This window comes from Emydura macquarii, unplaced genomic scaffold (assembly GCF_026122565.2).
Source record: "Emydura macquarii macquarii isolate MOO-44397 ecotype Brisbane River unplaced genomic scaffold, CSIRO-AGI_Emac_v2 contig_3602, whole genome shotgun sequence".
Classification (NCBI taxonomy): Eukaryota; Metazoa; Chordata; order Testudines; family Chelidae; genus Emydura; species Emydura macquarii.
This window is the reverse complement of record NW_027133739.1, coordinates 35,703-51,723: the sequence shown is the minus strand read 5'-3', so window position 1 is coordinate 51,723 and position 16,021 is coordinate 35,703. Positions and strand designations below refer to the sequence as shown.

General features: G+C 45.1%; 1 protein-coding gene across 1 annotated transcript in view; it reads right to left on the bottom strand.

Annotated features, from left to right (window-relative positions):
* Window positions 1-229: 229 nt before the first annotated feature.
* LOC137145581 (cytosolic phospholipase A2 gamma-like) overlaps window positions 230-16,021 on the bottom strand; it is a 28,484-nt gene continuing 12,692 nt past the window's right edge. Inside the window, exons 9-14 of the mRNA XM_067536426.1 lie at window positions 13,169-13,285; window positions 12,666-12,794; window positions 7,383-7,478; window positions 4,972-5,126; window positions 3,582-3,750; window positions 230-1,262 (exon numbers count right to left, since the gene is read on the bottom strand). Of these exons, the coding sequence (XP_067392527.1) occupies window positions 1,096-1,262; window positions 3,582-3,750; window positions 4,972-5,126; window positions 7,383-7,478; window positions 12,666-12,794; window positions 13,169-13,285 (833 nt within the window). The 3' untranslated portion in view covers window positions 230-1,095. The remainder of the gene's footprint in view (window positions 1,263-3,581; window positions 3,751-4,971; window positions 5,127-7,382; window positions 7,479-12,665; window positions 12,795-13,168; window positions 13,286-16,021) is intronic.

Sequence of the window (16,021 nt, the reverse complement as noted above, 5' to 3'; positions counted from 1 at the left end):
GCTCCCTGAGCTGTGTCCATTGTAAAGGGCCTACATGTGGTAGTGTAACTGTAGCACTAGCACTGGGATTTGTTAACAATAAACTTCGCCACTGAACTGAGTCTGTGGTCTTCATGGGCAGGTCCATCGAAGTCTGCTGCGTCAGCTATCTGCGCAGAGCCGGTGCAGCACACAGAGAGAGCACACACGCAGCCAACAAATAACAACAGTCAACACCTGAGTTCTGGTGGTCAGAGTTCCCCAGGTGCCTCTGGGCGTGTGCATGCCCACGCGGCTCTAGGCATCCAGCCAGCAAGGCATGAACTGGGGGAGACAGGCGTCCGTCCGCACAGCTTGCCTGCGGGGCCCACTGCTGTAGCACCGGGGGACTAGAGCCTGCGTCTCAGAACTCACCGGGCAGGGCTGCAGCCATCGGGCTTCTCACGCTTGCGCTCTCTTTTTTGGCCAAATTTCTCTGTAATTATTTAATCTGCAGCGGAAGAGCTTTAATGGGGGGATTGAAGCCCCCCGCCATCAGAGTGTCCCACTGCCCAGTGGTTCGGGCACTCACCACAGCAGTAGCAGATCCCTCTTCCAATCCCTTCTCCCCATCGGGCAGTGAGGGGACTTGATCTGGGGTCTCCTCCAGCCCAGGTGAGTACGCTAACTACTCGGCTAACAGTTATGAGGGAGATCAACTTTCTCCTCAGGACCCACAGGTGAGGAGGCAGAGGAAGGTCTGTCCTTCCCATGTCAGGAATCATTTGGGGCCTAGGCATCTGGGCACTGAGATGGAGGCTGCAGTGCACGTGCCCAAGGCAGAAACAAAGTCAACCAGGGAAATTTTACTGCAAAAACGTAGGTGTGAGGGAGTTTAGGAGCTACAGGTTTCCACGGCAACTGGGAAAGGTTTTTTTGTGAATCCCAGTGGTGCCTAAATCTGGGACTTAGGCACTGAAAGTGGCAGAGAGGTGCCTAAATCCCTTTGTGAATCTAACCAAAGGAAACTAACCCCTCCTAGTGGTCACCGTGTACAGTGTTGCAGCAAATGTGCCATTCAGGGCCATGCACAGATTTTCTGCCCTTCAGGAACACGAGCCAAACCGAGAGCTGGTTTTAAAAATTCTTGGTGGAGGAGGACACCATCTGCTGGATCTCCCTCTGAATCACTTTCATGTTGTTGTATACATTCAGCTTCGCTTTATCAAGGAGTTGTTTGACCTCATCATCTTGGTAGAACAACTTAAAGATGGAAAACCTATTTCTGAAGTCTTGTATTTCACCTAGGAATAAAAGGGCTGGGTAAGTGCCAAAGAGAGGAAGATAGTGGTACTCGTTTTACACTTGTGCTGCTCCCAGAAGCACAGAATCCAGGCATTGCTAAAGGGGCAGGAGAACAACTTGGCCAAGTGCTGAGGTTTTCACAGAATCACAGAAATTCTGGGCTGGAAGCGACCTCGAGAGGTCACCAACTCCAGCTTCCTGTGCTGAGGCAGGACCCAGTGAACCTGGACCAACACTGACAGCTGTTTGTCCAAGCTGTTCTTAACATTTTCTGATGGGAATTCCACTACTTCCCTAGGAAGCCTATTCCAGAGCTTAACAGCCCTTAGCGTTAGAAAGTTATTCCTCATAGCTAAACTAAATCTCCCTTGCTGCAAATTAAGCCCATTACCGCTCGTCCTACCTTCAGTGGACATGGAGAACAACGTATCACCAACCTCTTTACAACAGCCCTTCACATATTTCAGGACTGTTATCAGGTCCCCCCTCAGTCTTACTGTGACTCACAGTATTTCTTGTTTTGTTCCATAAAGCTCCAGTTCCTGGAGACAAGAGATTAGGTGAGGATCTCAGGTTTGATTTATATTTTGAAAAGGAAATGTCCAGTCCTTAGGTTTCAGAGAAAAACCTGGAATTGTGACACTAATGCACTGTAAAAGCTCAGAAACCAGAAAACAAACACAAATGACCAATCTTATTGTTTTCTTTAAAAGTTTAGGATTTCAAACCCATCTCATGCTTTTAAGGGAGCCTATCATCTATCTATCTATCTATCGATCTATCTGTAAACACTGGTGTGATGGGCTATGTAGCCCTCACAGGCCCCGAAAGAGTCAATGTGGGCCTTATGTTACCAGACTGCACCTGGAGGGAGAGCCAGACTTAACTGCAGATGAGTCCCAGCTGGGGAGGGAGCTGAGTGATCTTCATGAAGGCAGGAGTTTTGGAGGAGAAGGGACCTGCAAGGAGGACGTCTCTCTGGGTTAGGGAATGGAGAGACCTGGAAGAGCGTTAGGCACCTGGGACTCTCCCCTGAGTGTAGAAATCTGGCAAGAGGCTGTGAGAGACAAAGCAGCCACTGGGAGCAGAGCAGGCTCCAGTAATAAGCCCTGATAAAAGGGCAGGATTTGGAGAGAGCCCTGGGAGTTCTGAGCAGAGGAACAAAGCGGCAGGGAGGGATGAGATGCCAAACCTGAGGGGGCAGAAACTGGTTTGAGTTTCTCCTTTTAGCCTGGGATTTTTGTTAGAGGAATCCCGGCGAGAGCCCTGGCCCTGAAAGAAGGCTGAACCTAGAGAGGCTGTGGTGGGAGAAGGAAAGAGGTCAGAGGAAGCCCAGGAAGGCAGCGGCAGCCAAAAGGACCAGACCTTGTTGGTTATTGGGCCCTGTGCTGGAACCTGGTGGAGTGGAAGGGCCGGGTTCCCCTACAAGGCACTGGAGAAAGTGGAGTGAAGTCCTTGAGAAGGAGCAAGGATGACTGGAAGCCATGGGGCAAGGCTGTGCAAAGTCTACAAGGCCTAGAGTTTGTGCAGAGACCTGATATACGGACACTGGGAAGGCCTCCCTTCTCTGCAATTATCTGAGTGCATGTGCGGGGCACGAGCCAGCAGGAAGCTAGAGGCACATCTGGATGCCTGGGATAGGGCAGCAGTGCACATGCCCAGAGACGGAAATGCAGGCATTGAGAGAACTTGACTGAAAAAACGTAGGCGCTGAGCAAGTTTAGCTACTGGGATAAAGTCAGGCCAGAGGGCTTCAAAAGGGCATACCAGGGCCAGAGTGTGAGCCCTAGACTGCCAAAAACCCTTTTCCTGCAGGCAGAGGAGAGATGATTGCAGGGCAATTAGAGACACCTGGATCCAATGAAGGGCTAGTCCAGGTGTACTTAAACCCTGCCTTCCCTAAAGGGAGGGAGGGAAGCACAGGAGGAGGAAGCTGCCAGAAGGCTTGTGGTAGCTAGAGGAGAAACTTCCCCCGGGCTAGGAGATGGTGCTTCTCTGCAGCCAGAGGAGCAGAGAAGGGGAAAACCCTTGGCCCCAGCTGGCAGGAGGGAGCCCTGACAAGGTACCTACCTGGGGAGATGGGGTGATGGGTGACTCCCTGGCCCACTACAAGGGAAAGAAGCATGGGACCCACTAGGGGGAAGCCGACTGTTTGCCACACTACCTACAGAGTCTGGTGGCGTCTGACTGGGGGTTTTGTGAATCCCAGGGAGGCCTGAATCTGACATTTAGGTGGTGAAAGTGGCAATGAGGTGCCTAACTCTCCTTTGTGAATCTCACCCGTAGAGTTTTAAAAGAGTGGTTTAAAATTAAATCACCAGGACAATTTTTGTTGTTGAAGAGAGGGAAGTGCATGACGGTGGGCACGTCCTGTCCTTTGAAGATGTAGCAGTCAGAGGGGTTATCTGTGTCCGTCAGCTTCTCTAGATCTATCTTGGGAAATGGGATCTGGTTTTCCTCACAATACTTGACAGTTTTCTCGATAGTCTGGGAAGGAGGGAAAAGTGATTTTAATATCTATAAATAAATAAATAAATTGCCATTGCCACTAATAAAATATGGCACCACTAATGTGGCCAGGCTAGACAGGTAAAAATACACCTAGCCTGAGGTATACAAACCTTCCAAGGAGCCTCTAAGGAACTGACTCATAGAGGTTCTTTAATGGAAACCAGACACGAACCTGTTGCCATATTTCTCTAGCCAGAATCTTTGAGTAACACATTACCGCCACATTCATATACTATGGCTGACACTTGCAAAACCTGCTAAAGGATGTGGGTACCCAATTAAAATTAATCTCTTAAGTGGCTTTGAAAACCTCAGCCCAAGGCAGTAAGCAGGAATCGAATCCAGACTGCCCCCTCCAAAAACGCAAATGTTGGAATTAAAAAAAAAAATATTCACCTATAGCAGTGGTTTTCAACCTCTTTTTATTTGCAGACCCCTAAAAATTTTTGAGTGGAGGGGCAGACCTTTTTGGAAATCTTAGACATAGTCCGTGGTGCCTCAGGGGTCCGTGGACCACATGTTGAAAACCCCTGACCTATAGAAAAGTTGCTTTCAGTATAAACAAAATAGCAAATGGTTGTAGTAGCCGGGGCCACGAGAGGGAGACAAAATCACATCTGGGGCACGGGCGATATGTGGGGTCAGTGAGCCTGCAGAGTTGTAACTGACTTATTGGAACTTAGTTCACATTTCCACTGACCCCGTCTCCTCCTCTGGGGTGCTCTTGGTTCTGTAGGTACTAACAGAAATAAATGTGGCCAAACCTATTGATTAACATTTAAGGCATCAGTTTGCCTTGTGATACACCTAAGGACACACCTGTGAGTAAGAAGTTGCCCTTTTTAAACAGAAAAAAACAGAGCTTTAAGGAATTAAATTCAGAAATTAAGAGAAGTCACATATTTTCTTGATGAGGCTTATGGTTGGTCACACTCCCTTACCCAAACCCAAGTGAACATCCAGAGAATAAGGGAGATATTCCAAGTGGAGCCCACACTACCACATGCATCGAATTGTGTTCATATAGCATCTTCAGGTAATCCAACTTACTGCTGCTAGCAACAGCATAACCTCATTGGGTCATGGGTCCAGTCCTGCGTGTTTCTGCAATCCTTGATACCAACTGGAGCATTGGTAACTTAATTCTTGATCTTTACTGGCTCTTTGGGAAACATCACAGTAAATTACAGTAGTTACCTCAAAAGGGTTCCCTTTGCTGAAGTCAAAAGAGAGGATCAGTTTCACTTTCCTCTCTGGGCGCAGGACGAGGGGGTAGGCAGAATTGATGGCAAGGCCGGCATCGATCAAGTTGATGACTTCGTTCTCGGCCAAGCCAGCGAATTTGGAGTCACCTGTGAAAATGCATCCGAGTGTTGTTTGAGGATCTGATTTTTCCAAGGGGTCAACATGAGATAGGTGCCCAAATCCCACTGAACTTCCATATGCATTTTCAAAGGCGCCTAAGCTGACAGATAAATTCTGAGTGGGATTTTCTAAGGCACCAAAGCAGGTTAGACACTGTCAGGAATAAAGACCTGCAGCTAGCCCTGCTTAATCCCCCAGCTGTCTAACGAGTACAGCGGGGTCCCAGCTAAGCCACCTGCTTAGCCCAACAGCCCGACTGGCTGCAGAGATCTGCAAACCTGCTCTTATGTCCAGCGGCAGGGCGCTGGCGGCTCAAAGCATTTACCCATGGCTGAGATTGCTCCTGCTCCTGCCCTGTTTCCAGCCTTACACCTGCCTTGCCTTGCTCCAGGTAACCGGCTCCCATTCCTGGCCTCTGACCCTCGGCTGTGGCCCCTGACCTCTGACTCCACCTCTGACCCTCAGTGCCAATTCCTGGCTACTGACGGCTGCTCTAACCACTAGGCCTGACTCCAGCTCTAACCATTGGACATGACCACCCATGGCCTGGTCCACGGCAGGCACCTAATTCCATTTGAAAATAATGGGAGTTAGGTGCCTATCCTGCTTGGGTGATTTATAATTACCACAAGGCATGCTAGGTGTCTAAAGATACAGAGAGATGCCCAGCGGCATTTCCAAAAATGCCCAGGACCCAGATTGTTAAAGGTAATTAGGCTCTGCTGTGCTCAGTGCCTAATAGATTTAGGAGCCTAAATATCAATTTTCGAAAGGGACTTAGGCACTTAGGTGCCTACGTCCCATTGACAGTCCATGGTCCTAAATCAGTTAGGTGTTGTAATGCCGATCACAGGAACGTGTAATACATTAACAATCTGAGCCTTGGAGTCCAACTCCCATTAACCAGATGTTTATCAAGATCTTTAGGCACAGAAGTCTTGTCCTTAGGCTCCATGAAATAGCTCATCTCTAATTTTGAGAAATTAGCCTCTATACAGGCTGAATAGCACATGGGCATAAACTATAAACACATATTCGAATGAGTGTTTGGTATTTCTCTACTTTAGGAGAATCCCGGCTGCCTTATTAAGAAGTTCTGACTCAGTGCAAATTCAGCCTCATACTAAACCCAGGCACATAACAGAGTGGGGCAAACACAGCAATAAGATATTGACAATCATCTGTCCAAAGAAAAGCCCCACATTCCCTTCAGTTGCATTTTACGTCCCTTTTATTTACTTCCCATGAACATTCAAAAAAGCAATTTGAGCTGGTCAAAACCTGAAAAAAAGTCCTCCTCCCCCCAAAAATTTTGAAATTCCGAAATTGTTTTCATTCCACAGGATGGAAGCTGACTTGTTTTCTGTTTTTCATGAAAAACAATGACACAGACTGCAACCCTGTAATTTCCCAGAAAGTTTTGATACATTTTTTCCATGAAAAAGTTGATTTTAGAAAATAGCCATTTTCCACTCACGATCAGTGTATCATTTGAGAAATGTTGACCTGCTCTAGAGAATACCTCTTGCCTTAAAGATCATTGTGAATCCTTGCAATTTCATTGTAATAAAATCTTGTGAAATACATTTCCACACTAGCTCTCAATCAGTGGTGTGTGGATAATGCAAATTCAAACATATTCAGAAAAGTTTGCTGGAACAAAAACCAGAAATTTCCTATTTTCTGCCCCTTTTATTCTTTCTTGTGCACAAGAATGTTCATATGGCAGAAATAATTGTCATAGTCCTCAACACCCTTCCTCTGGGACCCTGAGAAAGTCATTTGTCATTTTTGTTCCTCCGTTCTCCATCAGTTCATGGGAATAATAAGAGGTTTCTGTCTTTCAGGAAATTCTCAGCTGTCATGGGGCACTCAGGTAATATTGCAATGTGGCCCCGATAAGTATGTAGGTTACTAGATATAGAATTGGTGATAATATTCATGTTACTATCTTCAGAGCTCTTCCAGCCCCTCGTCCCACCCTCTGCTGCCCCTAGTGCCCATTATACAGTATAGTCGCCCCTTCTCCAGCCCTCAAAGGCCATTGGTCTGACCCAATATGGCCGCTTTTATGTTCTCACCCTCTGGTATCCCCTGCAGCCCATTTTACAGCACAGCTGCCCTTTTCTCATTGCTTTCTGCTTAATCTATTAACTGTCAAAATAGAGCTTTGAAAAACAGCAATTCACACCCCGGATGTACACACAGATGCGGAAAGTGCCATTCAAATGAATTTTGCTTACCACATTGGTACAGGAAGTTATTGGTGCTCCCCCATCTCCAATGGCAGATGCAGGTAAAGATTTCCCACCACTTTGTACATACATTCCATACACCTTCTGTTAGTCAGAAAAATAAGAACAAAACTCAAAGCTGAAAGCAAGTAAAAGCCAGTAACTAGAGGAAACATGTGCTTCTTTTCTTCTCGGTTGTTACTAGGTGTGAGCAGGGGCAGAGATGGGTATTTGTTGACCCAAAGGCACTCAGGTAGCCTACGGCCCCTGGTAGAGTAAATGTAATATATTCTTCCCCTGGGGCTGCTGGACTCAGACGCAGTGGGGTGCCTTTCTCATTTTCCAGCTCCCAGACCGACTGCCACAGAAGAAAATGGTTCTGGATGCAGAGCTAATGTCCACTTCTGCCCTGTCAGGGGGAGGGCGATAGGGACCGTATTTTGACCTACTGAGTTAAAATCCTGCCCTTGGTCTGCTCCTGGGGCAGCACAACTGAGCCCTGCCCTGTACAGGGGGCCTGGAGCAAAAGCTGCACAGACAAATCTCACCTGGAAGTGGCTGAAAACATTCCAACACAACATTTTTTACATGAATTTGCCTATTTGCTGGAATCCTGGAATCTGTAGCTTAGCCAAAGCAACCAGTTTCCAGCTAACATCAAGAATATATTATGGGTAATTGAAAATTCCCATCTCTGTAGTTTTAATTAACCAAATGACACTAAGGGAGATAAGAGACACGTCCCCATGGACTTTCAACGGGATTTTTGTGGCAAAGGAGCTGAGTGCCTTACATAAAAACATACAAATGGCCATACTGGGTCAGAACAACTCTCCATCAAGCCCAGTATCCTGTCTTCTGACAGCGGGCAATGTCAGGTGCTTCAGAGAGAATGAACAGTACTGGCAATTAATTGAGTGATCTCCTGTCATCCAGTCCCAGCTTCTACCAATCAGATGTTTAGGGACATCTAGAGCATTGGGTTGTATCCCTGACCATCTTGGCTAATAGCCATTAATGGACCTTTCCTCCAGGAACTGATCCAATTTTTTTTAATCCAGTTACACTTTTAGCATCCCTTGGCGAAGGGTTCCACAGGTTGACTGTGCATTGTGTGAAGAAGTAATTAACCATCAGAACAATTTACCAAGGCTTGTGCTTGATTTTCCATCACTGGAAATTTTTAAGTTAGGATTGGCTGTTTCTCTAAAAGATCTGTTATCCAAATTATTTTGGAAAGTTCTCTGGCCTTTGCTGTACAGGAGGTCAGATGAGAAGATCACAATGGTCTCTTCTGGCCTGGGAACCTATGAATCTATGATACTGTACTTCATGAGGGGTTTTTGACCCCCCCGGAGTCAAAATCTCAGTATGAAAGTTGTTGCTCTCTCACCTACCTGAGGAGTTCTATGGGATTCCATCTTGTCACTCTTAATGTCTATCATGCATATAAGGCAGGTGCAGTGTCTGACACCCAGCTTTGTATCTCCATCTCATCCGACCTAGCCAGAGCACTCAACTGTCTCAAAGAGTAGGACATGGACATCAACTAACTGGTGGAGATGCAGGGCCAGATACTCAGCTGGTGTAATTCAGAATAACTGCACTAAAGCCCACAATGTACATCTGTGAATATATGGCCTTCAGCTTGGATAAGACTGAGGCAGTGTTGTCCAGTTGGGAGAAGCAATTCCAAAAATACAGCAGAGAAACTTTACACTTTTTTGACTGAGGGTATGTGTGTCTGGCTATTGTGACTCACCCGATGAAATTAACCGGCAGCCAGTTTAATACAAGACAAATGAAATACGTTTTTCACACAATGCACAATAAACCTGTGGAACTCATTGCAGTGAGATGTTGTAAAGGCCAAAAGAACAAGTAAGTTAAAAAAGATCTAAATAATTTCACAGAGGATAGGTCCAATGGCTATTAGCTAAGATAACCAGGGAGATAATGCGTGCTTGGGGCAACCACAAACCTCTGATTGCCAGAAGCCACGAGGGGAAGTCAGAGGTAGATTTGTGCAAAACTGCCCTTTTCTGTACACTCCCCATGGGAGAGAGAGAAAATGAGCTAAGAAAGGACACAGTAGTGGGTAGGAGAATGAACAATAAGAGGAAGGGTAGTGTAGATACCAGTCTAATAGCTGATACTGATGGTAGAATGACTGTGCCAAATGGGGTAAGGAATGTGAGCGAAGCCAAACAGCAAAAATTAAGAATGTGTACACCAATGAGAGAAGTTTGGTAATAAAATGGAGGAACTAGAAGTACTGGTGGAGGAAGAGAAACCAGATATTATAGGGATAACAGAAACATGGTGGAATAGTAGTCACAACTGATGTACATGTATTGACGGTTATCTGCTGTTTAGGATAGACAGAAATAAAAGCAAAGGTGATGGAATAGCATTGTATATCAATAATGAGGTAAACTGTAAAGAAATTAGAAGGGATGGAATTGATAAGACAGAGACATTCACTTGAGACTAAATGCAAGGAAAAACAAAAACAGATCTGTGGCTCAGGTCTTTGACTTCAAAAGGGCTAACTTTAAAAAAAATTAAGGGAATTAGTTGGGGAAGTGGACTGGACTGAAGAACTCATGGATCTAAAGGCAGTAGAGGCTTGGAATTATTTCAAGTCAAAGTTGCAGGAACTATCTGAAACCTGCATCCCAAGGAAGGGGAAAAAAATCATAGCCAAGAGTTGAAGACCAAGCTTGATGAGCAAGCATCTCAGACAGATGATTAAGAAAATGCAGAAAGCCTACAAGGAGTGGAAGATGGGTGGGATCAGCAAGGAAAGCTACTTCTTGGAGGTCAGGAGATGTAGAGATAAAGTGAGAAATGCCAAAAGCCAAGCAGAGCTGGACCTTGCGAAGGGAATTAAAACCAATAGTAAAAGGTTCTATAGCCGTATAAAGAGGAAGAAAACAAAGAAAGAAGAAGTGGAACCGCTAAGCACTGAGAATGGGGTGGAGTTTGAGGATAATCTAGGCATGACCCAATATCTAAACAAATCCTTTGCCTCTGTTTTTAATGAGGCTAATGAAGAGCTTGGTGATAGTGGTAGAGTGGCTAATGGGAATGAGAATATGGAGGTAGAAATTACCACATCTGAGGTAGAAGTCAAACTCGAAAAGCTTAATGAGACTAATTTGAGGGGGCCGGAAAATCTCCTTCCAAGAATATTAAAGGAACTGGCACGTTAAATTGCAAGCCCATTAGCAAGAACTTTTAATGAATCTGTAAACTCAGGGTTTGTACCGTATAACTGGAGAATTGTTAACATACTTCCTATTTTTAAGAAAGGGAAAAAACGTGATGCAGGTAACTACAGGTCTGTTAGTTTGACCTCAGTTGTATGCACGGTCTTGGAAAAGATGTTGAAAGAAAAAGTAAAGGACATCAGGGTTAATGGTGATTGGGATAAAATACAACATGGCTTTACAAAAGGTAGATTGTGCCAGACCAACTGATCTCCTTTTTTGAGAAGATAACAGATTTTTTAGACAAAGGGAATGCAGCGGATCTAATTTACCTAGATTTCAGTAAGGCATTTGATACAGTTCCACATGGGAAATTATTAGTTAAATTGGAAATGATGGGGATTAATATGAAAATTGAAAGTTGGATAAGGAACCAGTTAAAGGGGAGACTACAACGGTTCACACTGAAAGGTGAACTCTCAACTAGAGGGAGGTTATTAGTGGAGTTTCTCAGGGATCAGTCTTGGGACCAATCTTATTTAATTTTTTTATTACTGACCTTTGCACAAAAAGTAGGAATGTGCTAATAAGGTTTGCCGATGACAGAAAGCTGGGACAGAGAAGGATACAGGATATGCCAATACAGAGAAAGATCAGGATATCATAGAAGAAGATCTGAATGATCTTGTAAACTGTAGTAATAGAAATAGGATGAAATTTACCAGTGGAAAGTGCAAGGTCATGCATTTAGGGACTAATAAGAATTTTTGCTATAAACTGCAGACAGATCGGCTGGAAGTGAGAGAGGAAGAGAAGGACCTGGGCATGTATGTTGATCACTGGATGACTATGAACCACCAACGTGATGTGGCTGTGAAAAAAGCTAATGCGGTTTTAGGATGCATCAGGCAAGGTATTTCCAGTAGAGATAGGGAGGTGTTAGTACCGTTATAAAAGGCACTTGGAAGACCTCATCTGGAATGCTGTGTGCAATTCTGATCTCCCATGTTTAAGAAAGATGAATTCAAACTGAGAAGGGCTACTAGGATGATCTGAGGAATGGAAAACCTGTCTTACGAGAGGAGACTCAAAGAGCTTGGCTTGTTTATTCTAACCAAAAGAAGGTTGAGGGGAGATATGATTGCTGTCTTAAATACATCAGAGGGATAAATACCAGGGAGGGAGAGGAATTACTTAAGTTCAGTGCCAGTGTGGACACAAGAACTAATGGATATAAACTGGCCATCAGAAAGTTTAGACTTGACATTAGATGCAGGTTTCTAACCATCAGAGGAATAAAGTTATGGAACAGCCTCCCAAGGGGAGCAGTGGGGGCAAGAAACCTAGCTGTCATCAAAACTGAGCTTGATAAGTTTATGAAGGGGATGGTCTGATGGGACAGCCTAGTCTGGCAATTGACTGATCTTTGACTACTGGGGGTAGATATGCCAATGGCCTGTGAAGGGATGTTAGATTGGATGGGTTCTGAGTTACTACAGAAAATTCTTTCTTGAGTGTCTGGCTGGTGAGTCTTGCCAACATGATCAGAGTTTAGCTGATCGCCGTATTTGGGGTTGGGAAGGAATTTTCTCCCAGGGCAGATTAGCAGTCTCTAGAGGGTTTTGCCTTCCTCTGCAGCATGGGGCACGGGTCACTTGTTGGTGGATTCTCTGTACCCTGAAGTCTTTAAACCATGATTTGAGGATTTTAGTAACTCAGTCATAGGTTAGAGGTCTATTACAGGAGTGGGTCAGTGAGGTTCTGGGGCCTGCCTTGTGCAGCAGGTCAGACTAAATTATCATATTAGTCCCTTCTGTCCTTAAGGTCTATGAGTCTGGTACCAGCCTGTCAGAGACAGGGTAGTGGGCTAGATGAACCATTGATCTAATTTATTAGGGAACTTCTTATGTTCTTATTTGAAAACTAAGACAACGGGAAGGGTTTTGAAAGTATTTAGGCACCTATAGACACAGGTGTATTCTTACAGATACCAGAATAAATAAAAAAAAAATGTTAAAAAAATAACTTTAAAGAAGATGCAAAACTATTTACTTGCCTCTCGCTGCCAGTGACAGTGAACTATAAAGCATTTCTCCAAATCCCATTTTAAGAAGATCAATGCAGTCCATCATTCTTTCTTTCCAGGTCTTCGAACCCCAGGTCTCACTCATTACACAGCACTTCAGATAGACATTCTCACTGCTCTTGCCTGCTTAAATAATGTGTGAAGTGAGGTTCAGTTTGGGGCAAGCGATGGAAAGCTCATTAGAGGTGTTCAAGGGACAGGAATAATCAAAGGCAGTTTAGGTACCCAGATCCCAATGAAAAGCAATAGGATTTGGGGTCCTAACTCCCTGAGGCCCTTTTGGAAACCTCGACCTGCGTATATCGCAACAGCCTTGGGGATTTGTGACAATATTGGCAAATACAGGGACTTTGTCATGGAAACAAGCACGCAGCGATTCATTCACCTGATAGCGGGATTTCCTACGGCGCTCAAGGAAGTAGGTTTTAGACCCCATTTGAAAACCACACCTTAAATGATTAGACACGGGAACAGGAGGTAAATCTAGTTCCACCTGCCTTTCAGGATTTCCTTCAGCTCCCTGAAGATGTGCTCGCTTTCTTTCCCGTCTGGGGCTTGAACATGATGCCCCAGGAGGAGGATACACCGACAACGGTCACAAGTGCACTGAGTACCTGGGGGGAAAGAGAACATGGTATGACCGTCTGTCCTGTGAGCCCCCGGAGACTGAGAGAGAAAAGACTCATGTTCCCAGTGCCCAAAGCCTCTTGAGGGCAGCGATGCAACAGTCAGTGCAGGGTCAGACACCTGGCTGCTGAATCTATTTGTACCTGTGGGCCTAGATCGTCAGGCCCCACCTCAGTAGATGGGGACGTGTGATGGTTACAACTCACATTTCCGTGACAGCTGGCTGCCGGTCTGAGCACCTGGGTGTGACGAGGGCTGCTCAAAATATTTATGTACTTATTTATTTCATGAAAAACGGCTCTTCAACCAAATGGGCATTTTGGTTAAAGAAGAATTGGTTCTTAGAAGAAAAACTGGAAGGGCACATTTTGGTGAAATAATATTATATTGGTAGATTCCAAGGCCAGAAGGGACCATTTGGGTCATCTGGTCTGACCTCTTGTGTGACACAGCGAATTCTATTTATTTTTAATTTTGAAAATGAGCAATTTTTTCCCTCATACATTTGACCAAGCACTGAAATGTTTGATCAGAGCCAATTTTTGAAAACAGAAAAAATATCAGTCTTGGTTTTGGTTTATTATCTAAACCCCCACTTCTCCACCCCTAGGGAAAATACTTTTCCATCAGCTCCTGTGCTGATGTGAAAAATACCCGAGTCCTGTACAGATAAATAAGCATGCCAGTTAGAGGTGCATTCCCTATGGGTCCCCACCCTATAGATCTAGGATCCGATTTTCAAAGGAGCCTAAGGGATTTAGGCACCCAATTTGTCCTGGAATTCAGTGGAAGTCAGGCATTTAATTCCATTAGGCTCCTTTAAAAAATCCTGCCATTGATGCTGAAGTTATTCATCAGCACCTTGAAGGACCGAGGTTATGATTTTTAAGGAAACCTCAGAGAGGCAGGTACTCAGCTTCCGTTGCCTTTTACATTCATTGGAAAGTCCCATCATTAAAGGACAGACTGTCATCTGGCCTGGCAGCACTGTGTGCGGGGGAGAGGTTAGCAAAGGCTGTGACTGATGCCTTGTGCCCCCAGGAATATAATGACCTACCTCTTCCAAATGAAAGCATGGCCACTTCTTTTATAGGAAACAATCAAATAACCTGATAGGGTTATGTAGTTACCTGCTCTCTGGCCCCCTAACACCTACAGCCTGCCCCTGCCAGCCTGTCCAATATTCAAACATGAGCAGTACCTTCCTCACCTGTCAACCTGATCCCATCAATGGCCTCTTTTGTCCCACTCTGCGGCTCTTTCTTGAATCAGTCTGAAACATCCTCAGTACCTAGCGCATCTCCAGCCGGGCCAACTCCCAACAGAGATTTGGGGTCACAAGGGGTGACACTCCCACGTGGGGCAGGATTGCAATGGAACAAGGAGCCCTCAAGAAATCCCGCTTCCAATCAAACCTGCAATCATCAGATTCTCCACAGGTACAAACAGAGAAGGACAGAGGAGCTCAAATGCCAACTGCTTTGGGGTTTGAACTGCTTGGTGCTGACTAAGCTCTGAAGAGGCAATTTGGTTGTTCTTGTAGACCACGTATAAGAAGCAAACAGCCAGCCCATTAGTAATGTCTAATTATCACCTCCCTGACAACCACCTCACACACCTTCCAGCCTCTCAAAAAAACCAGGCCTCCTCACCTGTCCACCTGATTAGTCCAGCATCCTCTTTGGCCACATCCCCAGCTCTCCCTTGCATCAAGATTTAATTTCTCTTTGTCACCCATAACTCCACCTTGGGCTACTCCCAGAGGAGGTTCAGGACCCCAGTGTCAGAAACTCTGAGTGGAGCTGGGTTGTCATGGCGGATGGAGTTTGTAAGACGTTGCAGCTCACACTAAACTGCCAACCCTGCAACTGCCGGATCTCCCTAGTCAACGGCTACTCCGCATTCATGTTCCAGTGTTATCTGCTTTAGGGTACATGCTGCTTGTCGCTGGTGCATGCTAAGGAGACACCCAAAGCCCCTGGGAATGTTCTGGGCATCTAAGGAAATGGCTTCCACTGGATATAGCAAGCCGGGTGAAGGGTAGATGTTAATAAACTGAACTTTTGGATTTTGGGCTGGTGATGGGAGCTGGGAAGGAAGCCTTAACTTCATGACTTCACATCAGACCTGGTTACAAATGTCCTAGCAACACATTCTGCATCAGAAACGGCCATTCAGTCACAATGCCAACTTTAGCATGTTGCTTTTCACAAACTATGGAACGTGGCAACCTTGGTCAAAATTTGGAACTTAATGATTTTGGGGAAAAAATTGTGTTTTGCTAGGTTGAAAAGTACCTTATCAGAATGGAATGTTTAAATTTTAGTACCCAACATTGATTTTATTGTATATGGAATACAGTAAAATTTTCAACAATGTCTGAATCAGAACAAATCTTGTCCACTTTTTCGAAAGGGAAAGCTTTGATTGACCTGAAAATATTTTTTTCAAACATTTTGAAATTGTTTGGTTTCATTGTGATTAAATTTTGAAATGTCAGAATGTCCTTTCTGCAGAAGCTGGACTTCACAGGGACACCTTTGAAATGCCTTCTGCTTTCAAACCTCCCATCACTGGGAGGTCAAAAGGACATTTGGGTTCTTTTCCTGGCTCCCCTCTGATTCCCTATATGGCCTTGGGATTGTCAGTTAGGGCCAGATTTAAAATTCCTTTAAATATCTGGTTCCTTGGCTTCCATTTGTTATGGAGATTAGGGGAGTTAC